The sequence below is a fragment of the Acyrthosiphon pisum genome, chromosome A2 (genome assembly GCF_005508785.2).
Source record: "Acyrthosiphon pisum isolate AL4f chromosome A2, pea_aphid_22Mar2018_4r6ur, whole genome shotgun sequence".
Classification (NCBI taxonomy): Eukaryota; Metazoa; Arthropoda; class Insecta; order Hemiptera; family Aphididae; genus Acyrthosiphon; species Acyrthosiphon pisum.
Window position 1 is genome coordinate 9,186,360 of NC_042495.1, and position 14,911 is coordinate 9,201,270.

General features: G+C 41.4%; 2 protein-coding genes across 3 annotated transcripts in view; one reads left to right on the plus strand and one right to left on the minus strand.

The window, feature by feature from the left end:
- LOC100168654 (lysine-specific histone demethylase 1A) overlaps positions 1 to 14,911 on the plus strand; it is a 491,143-nt gene that overhangs the window by 217,568 nt on the left and 258,664 nt on the right. The window lies entirely within an intron of this gene.
- On the minus strand, positions 4,745 to 9,844 carry LOC100161538 (toll-like receptor Tollo). Its single transcript, XM_001948531.5, has one exon. It carries the CDS (start codon positions 9,317 to 9,319, stop codon positions 5,573 to 5,575), a length of 3,747 nt encoding a protein of 1,248 aa, XP_001948566.1. The 5' UTR covers positions 9,320 to 9,844; the 3' UTR covers positions 4,745 to 5,572.

Genomic DNA, 14,911 nt, shown 5'->3' on the forward strand with positions numbered 1-14,911 from the left:
CCGGGCCCCGGTGCGTATATAATTAGACCGGGCCGGCGTAATAAAACGTGCGTTGCACTCTTATTTTTAATTGATCTCGCCGGGTTCGCTTTTTCCCCGCCGATACCGCGCGATACACAATATTGTAATAATATCTGCGGCTGTTCGAACAATGGTTATTTTATTTATATTTTCACTCTGACCGAGCGCGTGTGATGCGCGTGTACCTATATATTATTATGTGTAAATGTGTGTGTGCCGTGGACTCGCGTGTGCGATTTATGTGCACTTGCACGTACATAGCACACTCATATATATATACCATGTACGCGCTTTTACGTGTATAATACACAGTACCTATGTAGGTAGGTATATGTAATACAGTTTGTGTGGTTTTTGGGACCCACTGGGAATCCGCCGGGTAGGCACGATAACTGAACACCGGCAGGACCGGTTTGATCGACGCGCACAGGTACGCGTATATAAAGGTATATAATATTATTATTATTATTATTGGTACGTGAATCATCCGTTTTCGTCTCTCGACGACCTGCAGAATGCAGATCCGACTGCCGCTCGCTGCAACAGCGTTGTAGATAGCAGTAAATGTGCGTATGTTTTATGTTTACCTATATATGACGTGTCGTCGTGTACAGGAATTTCCCTTTTCAGGGCCCTGAAGTCGATCGCACTCCACTCCCCTTTTGAGCGCAGGAAAGAATATAAATAACGATGATGATAATAATGTATATATACAAAATATAAAAGCCTCGGTGGATTATTGAAAAGCGGAATGGAAAAAAAAAAACTCTGATTTATGTACATATATACCACGCGGACTCGCACGTATATAATAAAACTAATTGAAGACATTACGCGAGCCCGAGGGGAAGAAATGGCGAATCAAAAAAGGGGTGCAACCCCTTAAAGCGGTCGCCGCCGAGGCCCGGGGGCTCTTGTCGGAAATGGCGGACACGAATTTCCACATACACACACACCACCGGTGCCTGTGTGGGGTATTAAATAGCTTTTTGTTCGCGCCGGTAATTCGTTTTTAAAAACAATCCCGAGTGTAATATCGCGCGCGCGTGTGCCCCTTTTTTATTTTTTCACCATTAGCCCACGTGGTCCGTTTAACCCGATTTCTCAGACGTTAACTCACCAATAATAATTATTAAATTGCAGCCCGACCTAAATCCGTTCCTACCCACACATTCTCGTATTATATACCTCCCGACGCGTATAATATTATTTATGTAATAATTATAGCATTGTCGTGGCAATAGACACCGAAAGCGTTACCGTTTACATGAACGTGAGAAGTGCGTATATAAAAATAATAAAATCCATTATACAGTTTCCAATATAATATCATGGGACGCAATGTGTAATATAATAAAGGCGTTTGGATGAGCCTCGCCGTCGATTGTTGAGAGGTTTCAATTTATTGTTCTGGCCGAGCGATGATGGATTCTCCGACAATGATGGTGCTCGAACAATAATAATAAAATATTATTACGGAACGGCCACTAAATTAAAAATAAATGAATTACAAATGTTATATTATTACAGTTTAATATTATATCGGCCGTTAAACGCATATTCAAACATCATAAAATTAATCGAAAGCGATTATCGTTTAATTTCGTAGCCTCACATCGTATAATATCTACGACGGACGGAATTTAAAAAAAAAACGAACGCACAAGTGTCCGACTGTAATCAAAACGCAAGTAGCGATATATCATCAAAATACATTATATAATACTATAGTATACATTTCTCGACAAGCAACAGAGGTTTTCGAGCGTGCAGGTGTTAATATTAACAAATTTTTAAACGGAGGTAAGTACGAGCAGATTTTCCGTGATATTTGTTGTACTCATACTCGCATTTCGTTCATTACGTTTCGGTCGGACTTATATGGGCGCGACTTGTTTCCTGCCGCAGACGACGGGTTTTCGCCGTGACACTAAAAATAATGAAAGGAGGAGACACAACAACAATAATGATAATAACAAGACGTACAATAATATAATGTTATACGTACAAAACCGCTCGGGTTCGGGTAGTGCGCCGGGTTCGACATGATAGATGAAACGCACCATATGTGTCCGGCGACGACTGCAACGATCATTAACCCAACTCTGTGGGGCACACGTTTTCTCGGGGCAGCCATCATCACATTATATATTGTTATTATCATCATCGTTGTGCGCTGCGATTTTAATACGCATCGAAGGAAATGTTGTCATTAACGGCGGCGGCAAAATAAAAATAAATAAATCAGCCCAACCTAATCCGCAGCTCGACGCGTATCAACCTGGCTATAATATTATTGTATACGGCATATACGTGTCACGTTGTGCCGTTCTATTATCATATTATAAGCTAGGCGTATATTATATATCATTATACACATCGTACCTAAATAGATTTCCTTTTGAGCGCATTTTTTGGGAACCCCGGCGCGTACATTCTTCAGGTGTGATTTCCCGGCGACTGCCCTCGCTCGGGACCGCGAGAGACGACGTTAACGACTGCTGACTGTACCTATATATATATAGTATAAAGGTATATTAGCTTCGGTGGTACTCGCGCGGCCGAACTGGGCCATCTCGCGCGCCATAAAATGTGTATAGGCAGAGACGGAACATGGTCGACCGGCTGGTGAGAGAGTGAGAGGGAGAGTGTGCGGTGGTCGGCGAGAGAGAACGGACTCGCGTAGATATAATAATAATAATAATACGCGTGTACATGTATATATATATAAAGCCCCCGCGCCGCCGACCACTAATCATACTCGGGACGGCGGCGGCGGCGTGTTCCGGAGCAATAAATTGCCCGGTCTAAACAGCACTGGGGATCGTTGCCCAACGTGTTATTACTGTTCCGCTAATCAGTTTGATCATACAAGCATAACAATCATCCGTCCACGTCGTTATAATACTGACTCGCGAGAGCTCTCCGACGGGGCGGGCGGTTGGGCGCGCGCGAGAGAGAGACCGAGTGCGCGAGAGTGAGAGACGGAGACGGAAAAACACGAGGAGGATCGTCGTAAAAAAGAATAAAAACCTACAACCGATATTATACATATAATTTATATATATATATACATATATATACGCGTGTATAAAATATATATACTTACCGGCTCGGGTTTATACCGCGGTACACATAGCTGGTACCTCCTTTATTATTTTTTATACACGCGCAGAGTACACGCCGCCGTATATATACCTAGTCAGCTAATATGTATATCGGTTTTTGTTTTTTTTTTTTCATTCGCATTGGAAATAAATCACAATTCACAGCAACAAAGATACCTATATAACATAATATAATATATGTAATATAATAAAGTGTTGTTGGACGCCGCGCCGCCGGTTGTGCAGTGCGCCTCTGGTGAAGAAAGTGTCTCGTGACGACGATAGCCTTTTACGGCTCCGAAAACAAAAAAAAACCGTCGTCGCAGAAGACGACGGTCGCGGGCATAGAAGAAAACAATATAATAATATTAAAATCGCAACTGCCGTGAGTTAATGGTCGGATTGTCATCGCGAGCGGGTCGTCGTCGGATGACTAAAACAAGTCGATAGCGCCGATGGCGCGTCGTTGTCGCAGTCTGTAAAACGAATGCGTTGAAAATGAAAAAAAAAATTGTTTCAAAATTTTGCGCTTTACGATGACTGTATTGCCGTAGTCATCGTCGTCGCCGCCGCCGCCGCCGCCGCTGTATTATATACCTTAAACTATCCGAGAAGAATGTCGTTTCGCCAGTTTGACGCCGTAGGCGAATTTGGTTAGGTTTTTTTTCGACTTTTACCGTTTACCGCATTCATTATAAGTATATATTATATATATATATAATAATAGTAGTAATAAAATATTATATATTTATATACCTACGTTTTCGTTCTCCGAAATAACAATTAAACCATGACCCGGGGGGGGGGGGGATTATCCTCCGCCCGGTCCACCGATCTCCTCGTAGTCGTCGTTGTCGTCATCGGTGATCAATGGTTGTTCGTCGTCGTCTGTGACATTTCGACGCGATCAGATAATATAATACACCATTTCCCCCACCCGCACGTTTCACCCACAACTCGAGACCCGTACGGTGCACACGATGTCGTGTAGTACGGGTCGGTCGTTTTTTGTGCTACGGCGAAATACTCCTTGGGCCGTCTTGGAGATGGATGATGATGACTATGATGATGATAATACCATAATATATGATGACGATACCCGTCGGAGAACCGCCGCCTATCGTCGTAATATATTTTGTACGTTTTATGTTCTATCGCAATAGTTTAATGTCGACGAATACGGTCATGTCATTATAAGTTTACTTACTTGCCAGCTGCAGCTACCTTACATACCATTATAATAATAGCATATATGTAACAATCCAATCGCTAAACGTGATTGGTATACCTATTTATATCTCATAGACATAATATTATATACACAAAAAGGATACCTTAACCTTTTTTTCGAAACCGATGTACCTATCGATCCCGCGAAGGACGATTGCGAAAATAGAAACCATTATAATATTATTGTAATAACGAAATTGTACGAAAATCTATTAAAAAACCGTTTTTTTATACTTGCGAACGTAATTAATTAATTACATTAAGTTGCTACTGAATTTAATCGTTTCTATTTTCACAACCTTTTTTACACTTCTATTATTGGCAGGTATAATAATATTATACTAAGTATGGAGGCAATTAAATAAATAAATAAAAACAGAGTCGAATTAAATTTTATGTTTTTTTTTTATTATTCGCTGGGTTCTCGATATTTTTTTGAGTACCAGTCAATTAAATTAACAAAAATATATCACAACAATGTTCTAGTACCTAGAAGTTTATAGTCTTCATTGTAAGAAAATAAATAAAAATAATAATATGTAAAAAAAAAAACAATAGTAAAAAATGGCATTGTTTTTAGTTCACGTTTTAATAAAAACGTAGATTTTACAATAAATCGGGTTAATAGTTATAAACATAATACTACCAAACGTACAAGATATTTCTTAGACTAGGTAACTAACCCCGCGATATATCTCAAAAATCGTCATTTAACTCTTTGTCAGCAAAAAACTAGTTTATGTGTATATGGCAACTCTCTCTTTTTTAAAATATAATCTGCTTACTTTTTATGTATATTTTTTCACCTCAAAAATTAAGTACTTATTGATAAAAAAATAAATACACTTAGATTTGCGTTCAAAGAGTTAAATTAATTTAATACATATTTATTAAAGGGCTAAAACACGTTTGAATTTAAAAAATAATAATATTATAGCCTAATAGTAATGACTGGGAGGACATTTTATTCATGATCTTTACATTTTATTTTACAAAAAAGAAAAGTTTAAAAAAAGGTTATAAAAGAAACATCTTAAACATAGTATTTAAATACAATAATTAATAATTATGCAGGAGTGGTAGGCAATTAAGCCTTATATACACTGTACAAATACATTTTTGTTTTTTGTTTGTTTTTTTTACAAAATAGTCACTATCTAATATCACAAATTTAATTATTAGGCAAGATAAGTTTTTAATTTTCATACCGTGTATTATATATGAATGGCAAGCGGTCTTGAGTAGTTGTTGTGTACCCCTCTGTGATGGTGATGATGGTGGTGGTGATGCTTGTGGTTGATTGTTTTCGGCCTTTGGTTGTTGGGGACGTCCGGAAGCGCGAATTTCAGCTTCTCCCAGAAATGTTTGTCACCCCACTGCAGGTACGAATTAGTCTTGAGGTAGAGTCGGATGTCCGGATCTAGGTCCTTGTTGGGCACCTCTCCCAGTAGTATAACGATCAGTCTCTTCCTCTTATCCCGGAGTACTTGATGATGTGCGGATTTAAATTCAAACCGGCACCACTCCGACTTAATAAAGTTCTCCGATAGCACCATTATCGTGCGTTTAGACGATTCCACCGCCTGCACGATTGTGTCGGATATGTAACCACCGGCTGGAAACTCTCTGTAGTGCAGACACAACTTGTACGACGGGTCGCCATTTTCCAGTATCGGAGCCAATTCCTCGATAACGAACGCCTCGTCTTTGGAACTGTAGCTGACGAACGCGTCGAACAACTTATCCCGCTCGTCCATTTCGAACTCGGTGCTTTTGCAGAATATCCGAACGCCGAACCTGGAGTGACACCAAACTTTCATTTCATGTCGGAAAACGTACACCATCATGGCGGCGACAATTATGAAAAACACGGCCGAAAATGACACTATCAGGATCGGTATGTAATCCTGAATGTCCGGCCTTTGGATGATGGTCTTGGTAGGCGCGGTCAGGTTACCACCGTTGAGCGCTCCTTCGATAGTGTTCGACGACGTGTTGAACGGTTTTTCGACCGACGAAGGAGTCGTGGGCCCGCAAACCGTACCGTTTTCGCTGTTTATATTGTATCCGCCTGAATGGTCGAGGCAACGGACCTGTTCGGCGTCCACCACCGCGTCGGCAGCGTATTGTAGGAACTCTTTCATTTGTTGAACAAAATCGCACGCGCAACTCCATTGGTTCTCGGCGAGCGTCAGATGAGTGAGTGTCGGCGACAGTCTCCACACCGGAAACTGAGCTATCCGGTTGTGGTCCAAGCGAAGTATGGTTAGCTGTTGCAGGAAACGAAATGTCGTGCTATTTATGTACGTTATACGATTGTGGTTTAAATAGAGCTCCTTGAGCTTGTCCAGTCCGTAAAACTCGTCACCGTACAATGTGGATATACGGTTGTCGTCCAAGTGTAGCACTTCGAGTTCCTTGAGTCCGTGGAATGTTCGATTTTGCACGCGCTCCACGTTCGAAGAATTCAAGTAGAGAACTTTCAAGATTTTTCTGCCCAAAAACGTGTGTGTGCTCAGAGTCTTGATCGTATTGCCGTCCAAATATAAAACCGTGGTATTCATCGGTATTTTATCCGGCACTCTGTTTATGTAACCGGCACTCGAGCAGTCTACCACGTTGGACGTGGAGCTGACGCTATGGAAACACGTACAATTCGTTGGACATATCATTTTGCAATCGCATGCGTCAAAATCGCAACAATCGCACGTGCTGCGTTTCGCGCATTCCATATCGTATTGACACAAAAACTGTTCTTCGGACGCTTCTTTCAACAGTACTCGGGACTCGCCTCGATTGTATATGACCTCGCACGTGGCTGTCTCCAAGTCGACTAGTTTGGGTTTGTTCCGATCGGGTTCGACACTATACGCTTGTAGCCATTGCATCGAACAGTCGCACACAAACGGATTGTTGCCGACTAGAAACTGTGGCATTGTCCGACCCGCCGGAACCGTCGATATCCTAAGCGATTGCGGGTTCAGTGTTTTCAAACGGTTTCCGGTCAGGTCCACTTGCGTGAGATTTGGTTTTTTGAAAAACGCGTACGATTGTATTTTGGAAATTTGATTGTTGGACAGATACAGATTTTGTACTTTATCCGGGATCGAACTACCAGTCACTTCAGTCAGTTTATTGTTACTGGCGTCGAATCCTGTCAGTTGTGTTTCCAACTCGTAGTGATTACCGAGCTCGGTGATTTGATTGCCGTGTATATCTAACCACTGTAATCCCGTCGGTATCAGAGCATAATCGAACCATTCTAAGAAGTTTTCCGATATGTTTAACCATACGAGATTCGACAGTTTGGAAAATAGGCCACCGACGTCCCGTAAATAATTCCCGTCCACCCTGACCGCTACCAGTCTAGTGTTATTATCAAAAGTACCGGCTTCTATTTTTTGGATTTTATTATTGGCGAGGTTGATGAGATGCAGTTCTGGTAGTCTATCAAAAACACCCTTGGACACATTGGATATTTGATTTTTCAACAGTTTCAACCCGATGAGCTGACTCATGGCCGGAAACGACGTGTTGAATATGTCGGTGATCTGATTGTAGCCTAAATCCAATGTTTTTAGATTGGGAATATTATTCAGAACCGCCGGTATGTCGTACAGTTTATTTCCGTTGAGGTGTAAGTATTCTAAATCGGTAGAGTTCCTCAGCGCCTCCGGATCGATGTACTGTATTTGATTGTTATCGAGCGATAGTTGGTTTAATGAGGGCAGACCGTCGAACGTGAACTGATCGATTCTGGTCAATTTGTTGCTGGAGAGCACCAACGTTCTCATGTCTATCAGCGACGAAAACACGTTCTCCGGCAAGTACTGAACACCGTTATTATCCAGTCGTAACGATCGGAGCCGGTACAAATCTCGAAATATCATCGCGTCCAATTTAGTTATGTTGTTGTTGGACATGCTCAAAAACACGAGGCGCACGAGACCGGTAAACGTGGCCGCGTTCACCCATTCCTCGGTCAGCTGGTTTTCGGAAAGGTCCAGCACCAACAACCGGGACAGTTCGTTGAACAGCCCGGGCGCAAGTACGTTTATGGTGTTGTTCTGTAGGTACATCTCTCGTAAGTCGCGAGTGTCCGCGAACAACTCGGGCGCCAGATTGACCAGCCGGTTGGAGGCGACGTTGAGCACGGACAACGCGGACAGGCCGTCGAAACCGTGGTCGCCAATCACCGATATAACGTTGCCTTGCAAGTGCAAGTCCTGCAAGTTGGTCAGGTGCGAGAACACTTGCGAGTTGATCGAGTCGAAGTTGTTGTACGACAGGTCGAGCACTTGGAGGTTGGCGCCGCACTTCTGTTGCCCGGACGACCCGAAGTGGAAAAGCTCGAGGTGCCGGAGTCGGTTCCGGGTGAGGTTCAGGTAGACGAGATTCTGCAGCGAGCAGAAAACGCCTTCCGGCAGCTTGGCGATATTGTTGTGGCTCAAGTCGAGCCGCTCGAGCATGTTGAGCTCCTCCAGGAACGTATCGGGCTGCACTTCCAAGTTGACCGACGTCCAGTCGTTGTTGTGCGTGACGATCGTGAGGTTGCGCAACTGCCGGAGCCCGCGGAACGACTCCTGGGCCAGGCTGTTGAGCTTGCACGAGTCGATCGTCAGCTCTCTGAGATCGATGAGCGTCTGGAACGTGCCCGTGCCCAGCGAGCTGAGCAGGTACAGCTGCGAGTTGCACTCGATTTTCAGCTTGACCGTATACTGCGGCTGTATTATACTAAAATTGGTCTTTTCCAGCTCGGAGTTCATGGACCGCACACGGCAGTGCAGGGCCACTTCTTGTTCGTCGGACACGGTCTGCGACGCGATCGTCTCGTCGCCGTACGCGGTCACGGCCAGCCACTCGCACTCGTTGGGCGGCTTGTGCCGGAGCGTCTTACTCAGCGACGCCGACATGACCAGCAGCACCGAGCTGACGAGCACCGCGGCGGACGTTAGAGCCATGACGGTACCGGGGGGCGCGAGGGGCGCGTTGGTCGGGGGGGTGGTTGTTTTTCACGCGGACGTGAAAGGGGGCCGGAACGCAAGAAATACGCGTTCGATCGCCGTCACCGCCTGGACACCATTTGCGATGTGCGATCGCGGAAAAGAGACATCAACGAACGGGCATGGCGACGAGGCGGGATAAAAGATATTATTGTAATATCGAAAGAAAAAAATTCGCAAAAAATATTTCACCACCGATTTTATTATTTTATATTTCGTACTCGTATCCGTCACGCGCGCACTCGAGAAAAACACACGCACGCACACGCGACATTCGCGCACGCAACACACGCTGATATTATGCTTATAAATATTGTAATAATATTATTATTATTATTATTATCGGACGGAATAATAACGCGACGCGAACTATTTTATACACACACACTCTGAGATACGCGCGCGCGCGCGTAAACACCACTACGACGGTCGGCAGGCACTCGGAGACTGAATGCGCTGCGGGCGGAACGAGGACTGGTTGCCGTTTGGTGTACGCCGCCGCCGCCGCCGCCGCCGCCGTTCTCCCACCAGCCGCACAGTTATTATGCTTTCCGTTCGCTTTTGCCGCTGCTGCTGCTGCTGCTGCTGCCGCCGCCAGGGTCGTCTTGTTTTTATTCCCAGTCCGTCGCCGCCGCGCGTACGTGCGTCGTTTCATATACCTATACGCAGTCTGTCTGTCCGTCCGTCTATTCACCCGGTACACTTTTAACACCTACTTAACATAGGGCGTCCTCCCCCCCCCCCCCTAGCCCGGGTCGTTCCGGCCGCCGCCGCTCGCGTTGTAGTTGCTGTACCCATCACGAAATATTATAAGAAGATATCCTAAAAAAAAAAAATTAACGTCGCAACATTCGTCGGTTACGATTTTTTTAATAATAACATTGTTTCGCGTGTGTGATGGCGCACTATTATAATATACTTAAGCGTACTCAACAGCGTCGGCGAAACTATGATAATAATATGTGTTCATCGACCCGCCGCGTGTGAATTCGGTGGTTATATTATTATTATGATATCACGTTAGGTATATTATGATGGCTATATTATTGACTATACCATATTATATATTATTATTATATTATGCATAAATAATGATCTCATTTACATCCACGTTTTCTATAAAATATACTAGTATTGAAAAATATCAAGAGTATAATAGGTATAGATTGATACTAGCCAATATTAAAAAAAACATAGGTAGAATATATCGAAATTTAAAGGTTACCAACATTTCTTTTTAAACTATAAACTATTGCGCTGCAATAAAATATGTTTAGAAACCGTGAATTTAGAACCCTCGCATTTCTAACTCTATACAAGAATAATATTATTATACAATTCAAAATAAAATAGTTAAAATGTTTCTCTAATTTGAGTCAATAATCGAATTGTAGACGTCGGTATTCGTATGCATTACTGAAACGATTAGCGCACTATTTGAATTAAACATTTACCTCCCTCCCCAAAAACAAAAGTCTTGAAAATATTTTCATATCGCGTGGATGTTGAAGAAATTTGACCATAAGCCCCAGAAATCTCCGTAGGTCAGCACACGCGTTGAGAGAAACGTTTTTTAATTCACCTCTGAAACTATACCGCGACGAGACTGCAACCACCACTATACCACGACTTCGGCTGGTGACTTGTGCGTGCGTGCATGGTGTGCTCGAGTGCCGAGTTTTTTCTCGCTTTTTCCGTCTTTTTTTCGCTATACACTGTCAACGACGGCGCGTAATGAACATGACGAGTAGTCGAACACGTTATATTGACGAGACACACTTTGAATTATTATCGAACCGACTATTATAAACGACTTCACAATAATAATAATATAACAACTCGGTTATTTCTTTCCGCGTACACTGCACCGTGGTAGTATCATATAATGTTTACAATCATGCCGGCGGATGACTTCAATTTTTAATTCTGTTTTCTATTTTACGAGTCTCTCATATATTTATATATATATCGTACCTGTATAATGCAGCCGACGCGAAGCTGTGCTTCATAAAAATAATGTATACCTACATATTGTTATAAAGGTTCGGCTTGGCGTATAACGCGCAGCATGTGTTAAAATCGATTAAAATTTAAAATATTATATATTATTCTTGTGGTAGGTATATATCATTATTATAATAATGTTATTATTATGCTATTTTGTCGAGTGTCTAACAGAATGGAATATTTTCGTTAGAGAAATATATATGGTGTTTGGAAAAACGGCGTCATTATTAACGTTGTGTGTACGTGTAGGTACCTATATATAAGTAGAAAATATAATTTTGCTCTCGACAGTGTACTGCGACGGTACACTGCTTCAGTAGTGGTCGTCGGAGCGTTTACGCTTGCATTTTAAACAATAATGTTATATTGTTATTGTACCTATAAGATTAAATATTTAAATAATATAGGTAGTTACCGCTTCAGGTTCATCTCGTCACAATATGTTTATTGGAGCGCTTCGCTCGTGTTTGTATAACTTGTGTCGTTGTGTGACTTGCGATTTTAAAACATTTCGCCGAGTAAAATAATATACACACGGTCCCTTGAGGTCCTGCACCGTCGTACCTATACCTACTTACACTATATTTATACCGGATCGCCGCGTGCTGAATCGCCCTCCATCCCCGACTTTGGTTTCGCCTGTCTGTGCATGCCTCGTACATTAACATTTCCCTATTTATGCGAACGTGATATGTGTATATAATAATAATGCTATATATGGGTACGATATATATTGTTACAACGCGCAGTATCCATTTCACCTGTCGATGCGCGAGTTTTCTCAAAAATATTTACTCTCCGTCTCGCGTCCCGAGTGGCCTCCCCGCAGCCCTGACCAATGTCCTTTTATCTAATTTGACGTCTATATATTATCATTACTTTTGTGATGCGTTGCAGCCAGACCGTTGCATACACAACTCAAAAAGGAGCCGGCCCGTTTCCACCGGGAGATCGAATTATGTATGTTCGTTTGGCATTTAGTCGTCGGGAGGGTTCATTTACCTATATATATATTATACTTGTATAGCTATAATGCTATATTTATATATATATACGCGAGCAGCGCGCGTAACAATGGGACAGGCGGTATTCATTATTCCTAACTACCCGCCGCCGCTTATTATACTATACATAATATAGGTAGGGCCCAGTTTTTTTCCTGGTTCTTTTCTTCTTCCTCGACCCGTGCTAAAACGCACCCCAACCACCTGAATGCACCAGGTGAAGACGACTACGACTACGACGAGTATAATATAATTTATACACTGTTAAAAAATGCATTTTTAATACCAAACCGCTCGTTGATTTATAACTAATCGTGAGAGACCTCGCCGTAGTGTTCATCATATCGCATTAGACACGAAATTAGTGTGGTATTTTTTACGGTCCATAAGTCACTTTTTTCGGACGGATGTAAAAAATAATAAGTAAATGCCAATGTAGGTATTCATTCGCGATTATTTCTTTGCCATTACACTCACGGAAGGCCGAACGAATTTCTATTTGGGGTCCGACAAAAATTATGCGTTCCGAGATGCGAGCATACACGCACGCACGTGCAAAGGGGTTGATAGAATTCAGCTGTTATCATTAGTTAAAAAAATAATTCGAGACGGTAAAAAAACTAAAACACTGTTCGTTCGACTGTGCCGCAGTAGTGTATATTATAATAATAGTGACAGCGTTCGGTGACGATTGACATATTTTGTGAGTGCGTACGAATGGACGAAAATAAACTCATTAAACACCACTATAGGAAAACACCATTAAGCGCCGAGAAGTTTTTTAGTAAAAAAAACAAAGACTAATAATAATAATAATCTATACGCAGATATGTTGGTTTTAGAAAGAAAAAAGAGTCTATTACGGGTACCTATATGATATCCTATAATATTCCGTAAATATTATATTATATGTGCGCCAAAGAAGACCCTTGCTGCGATTTTCTCGTGCCTACCCATATCTATATATTATATAATATTATAATAGGCACTGGCCCGGAGACAAGCGTGTACTCGTAATTAAATAGACGTTATTTTCCTATTTGATCCGTTTTGATCATAATATTATATATTATAATATACTACATATATGTTGTTATTATATATATTATGTAGGTATATCGCGCGCGCACTGCTCACTATTAGGCTCGCTTCCTCGGAGGCATCGGGACGTCGTTGAACGACAGCGATCTGATAACGATATTATAATGTTTGGTTGTCATTAAACCCACACGTGGGTTCCTGTAATTACAATGCGTATGGGAGGAGTTAACGATGTCGACAACCTTATATAGGTAAAAACAAAAACAAAAACAAAAAAAAAAATATATGAAAATAAACATTGTCGAATACATACACACACACACACATCATAGGTAATAATAATATATATAACTACGAAATATAAAAAGCAACCGAACCGATCTGAACGTTCTTCCCGCGGCCGTTCGAGTGGAAGATGGGCGGTGGGTGAGGGGGGTAATTAACTGCAGTGAAGAGTAGGTATATATCGTCTGCTTTTAGGCTCGTGATAGTATATGGGTACCTATATAGCAGTGAACACCATAATTGCTGCAGTTCAAGACGTCATGGATGTGGTGTATACACGGTTATTATATATATCCATCAAGGGGTTTCGTCTTCGGTGCGGTGTGTCCTGCGTTTGTGAGTTGTGGAGAGTAATTTACTCGATAATCTTGTAAACGTTTTTTTTAGTACTTGGCTAGTGTACTTTAAGGAGTACCTGTAGTGGTAGGATTTGACAATGCCCTGCACTGAAATTAAATTTTAAATTTAAATATTATGTCATATAGATTTATACCTATATTATGCATTATCGTATTTATATATTAATTATATTCATTATAATTAATCAGATTGTCCACAATATTATACTAATTGCTATTAGGTATATGCTCAGAGATTTGTTATCCATAAAATGTATACATTTGTATTCGGAACTGCTGTATGATAATTATTATTATTCGAAGTCTATAATTTTGAGTCTCGACGTTTCTTAAATTATTATCATAATAAATAATTGTATCATTAATATAATTAATATACATAATATTATTACATATTATATATGCAGATGTACCTTATACAACTATTTATATATTCGTATAGGTATTTGGCTATATGCGTGAGTTTAGGTATCTAATGAGTTTATCGCTCTCTAATTATGCCTACACATCATCGACGATACTAGTTTTGTCCAACCAATCGCAACTATTTCTAATTTTCTTCTGTTGCAGCGTCCGTACCCATTATTTACCTTAATATATATTACGTACCTATACCTATTATTATTATAACTAGCTATATAATGCTATATATTATCTTGGTCCATATCTGTTTTACTCTGCTGATAACTCATCACGCATAATAATAATAATAGTCTATGTGCATATCGTTTATTGCAGTATGCATTTGCGTACATATATGATGCTTATACCTACACCTTGACAAAGGAAAACACGATCAAAACCTAAATATACCTGTATTATAGGTACGTTATATATGCGTGTATCGTAGGCCG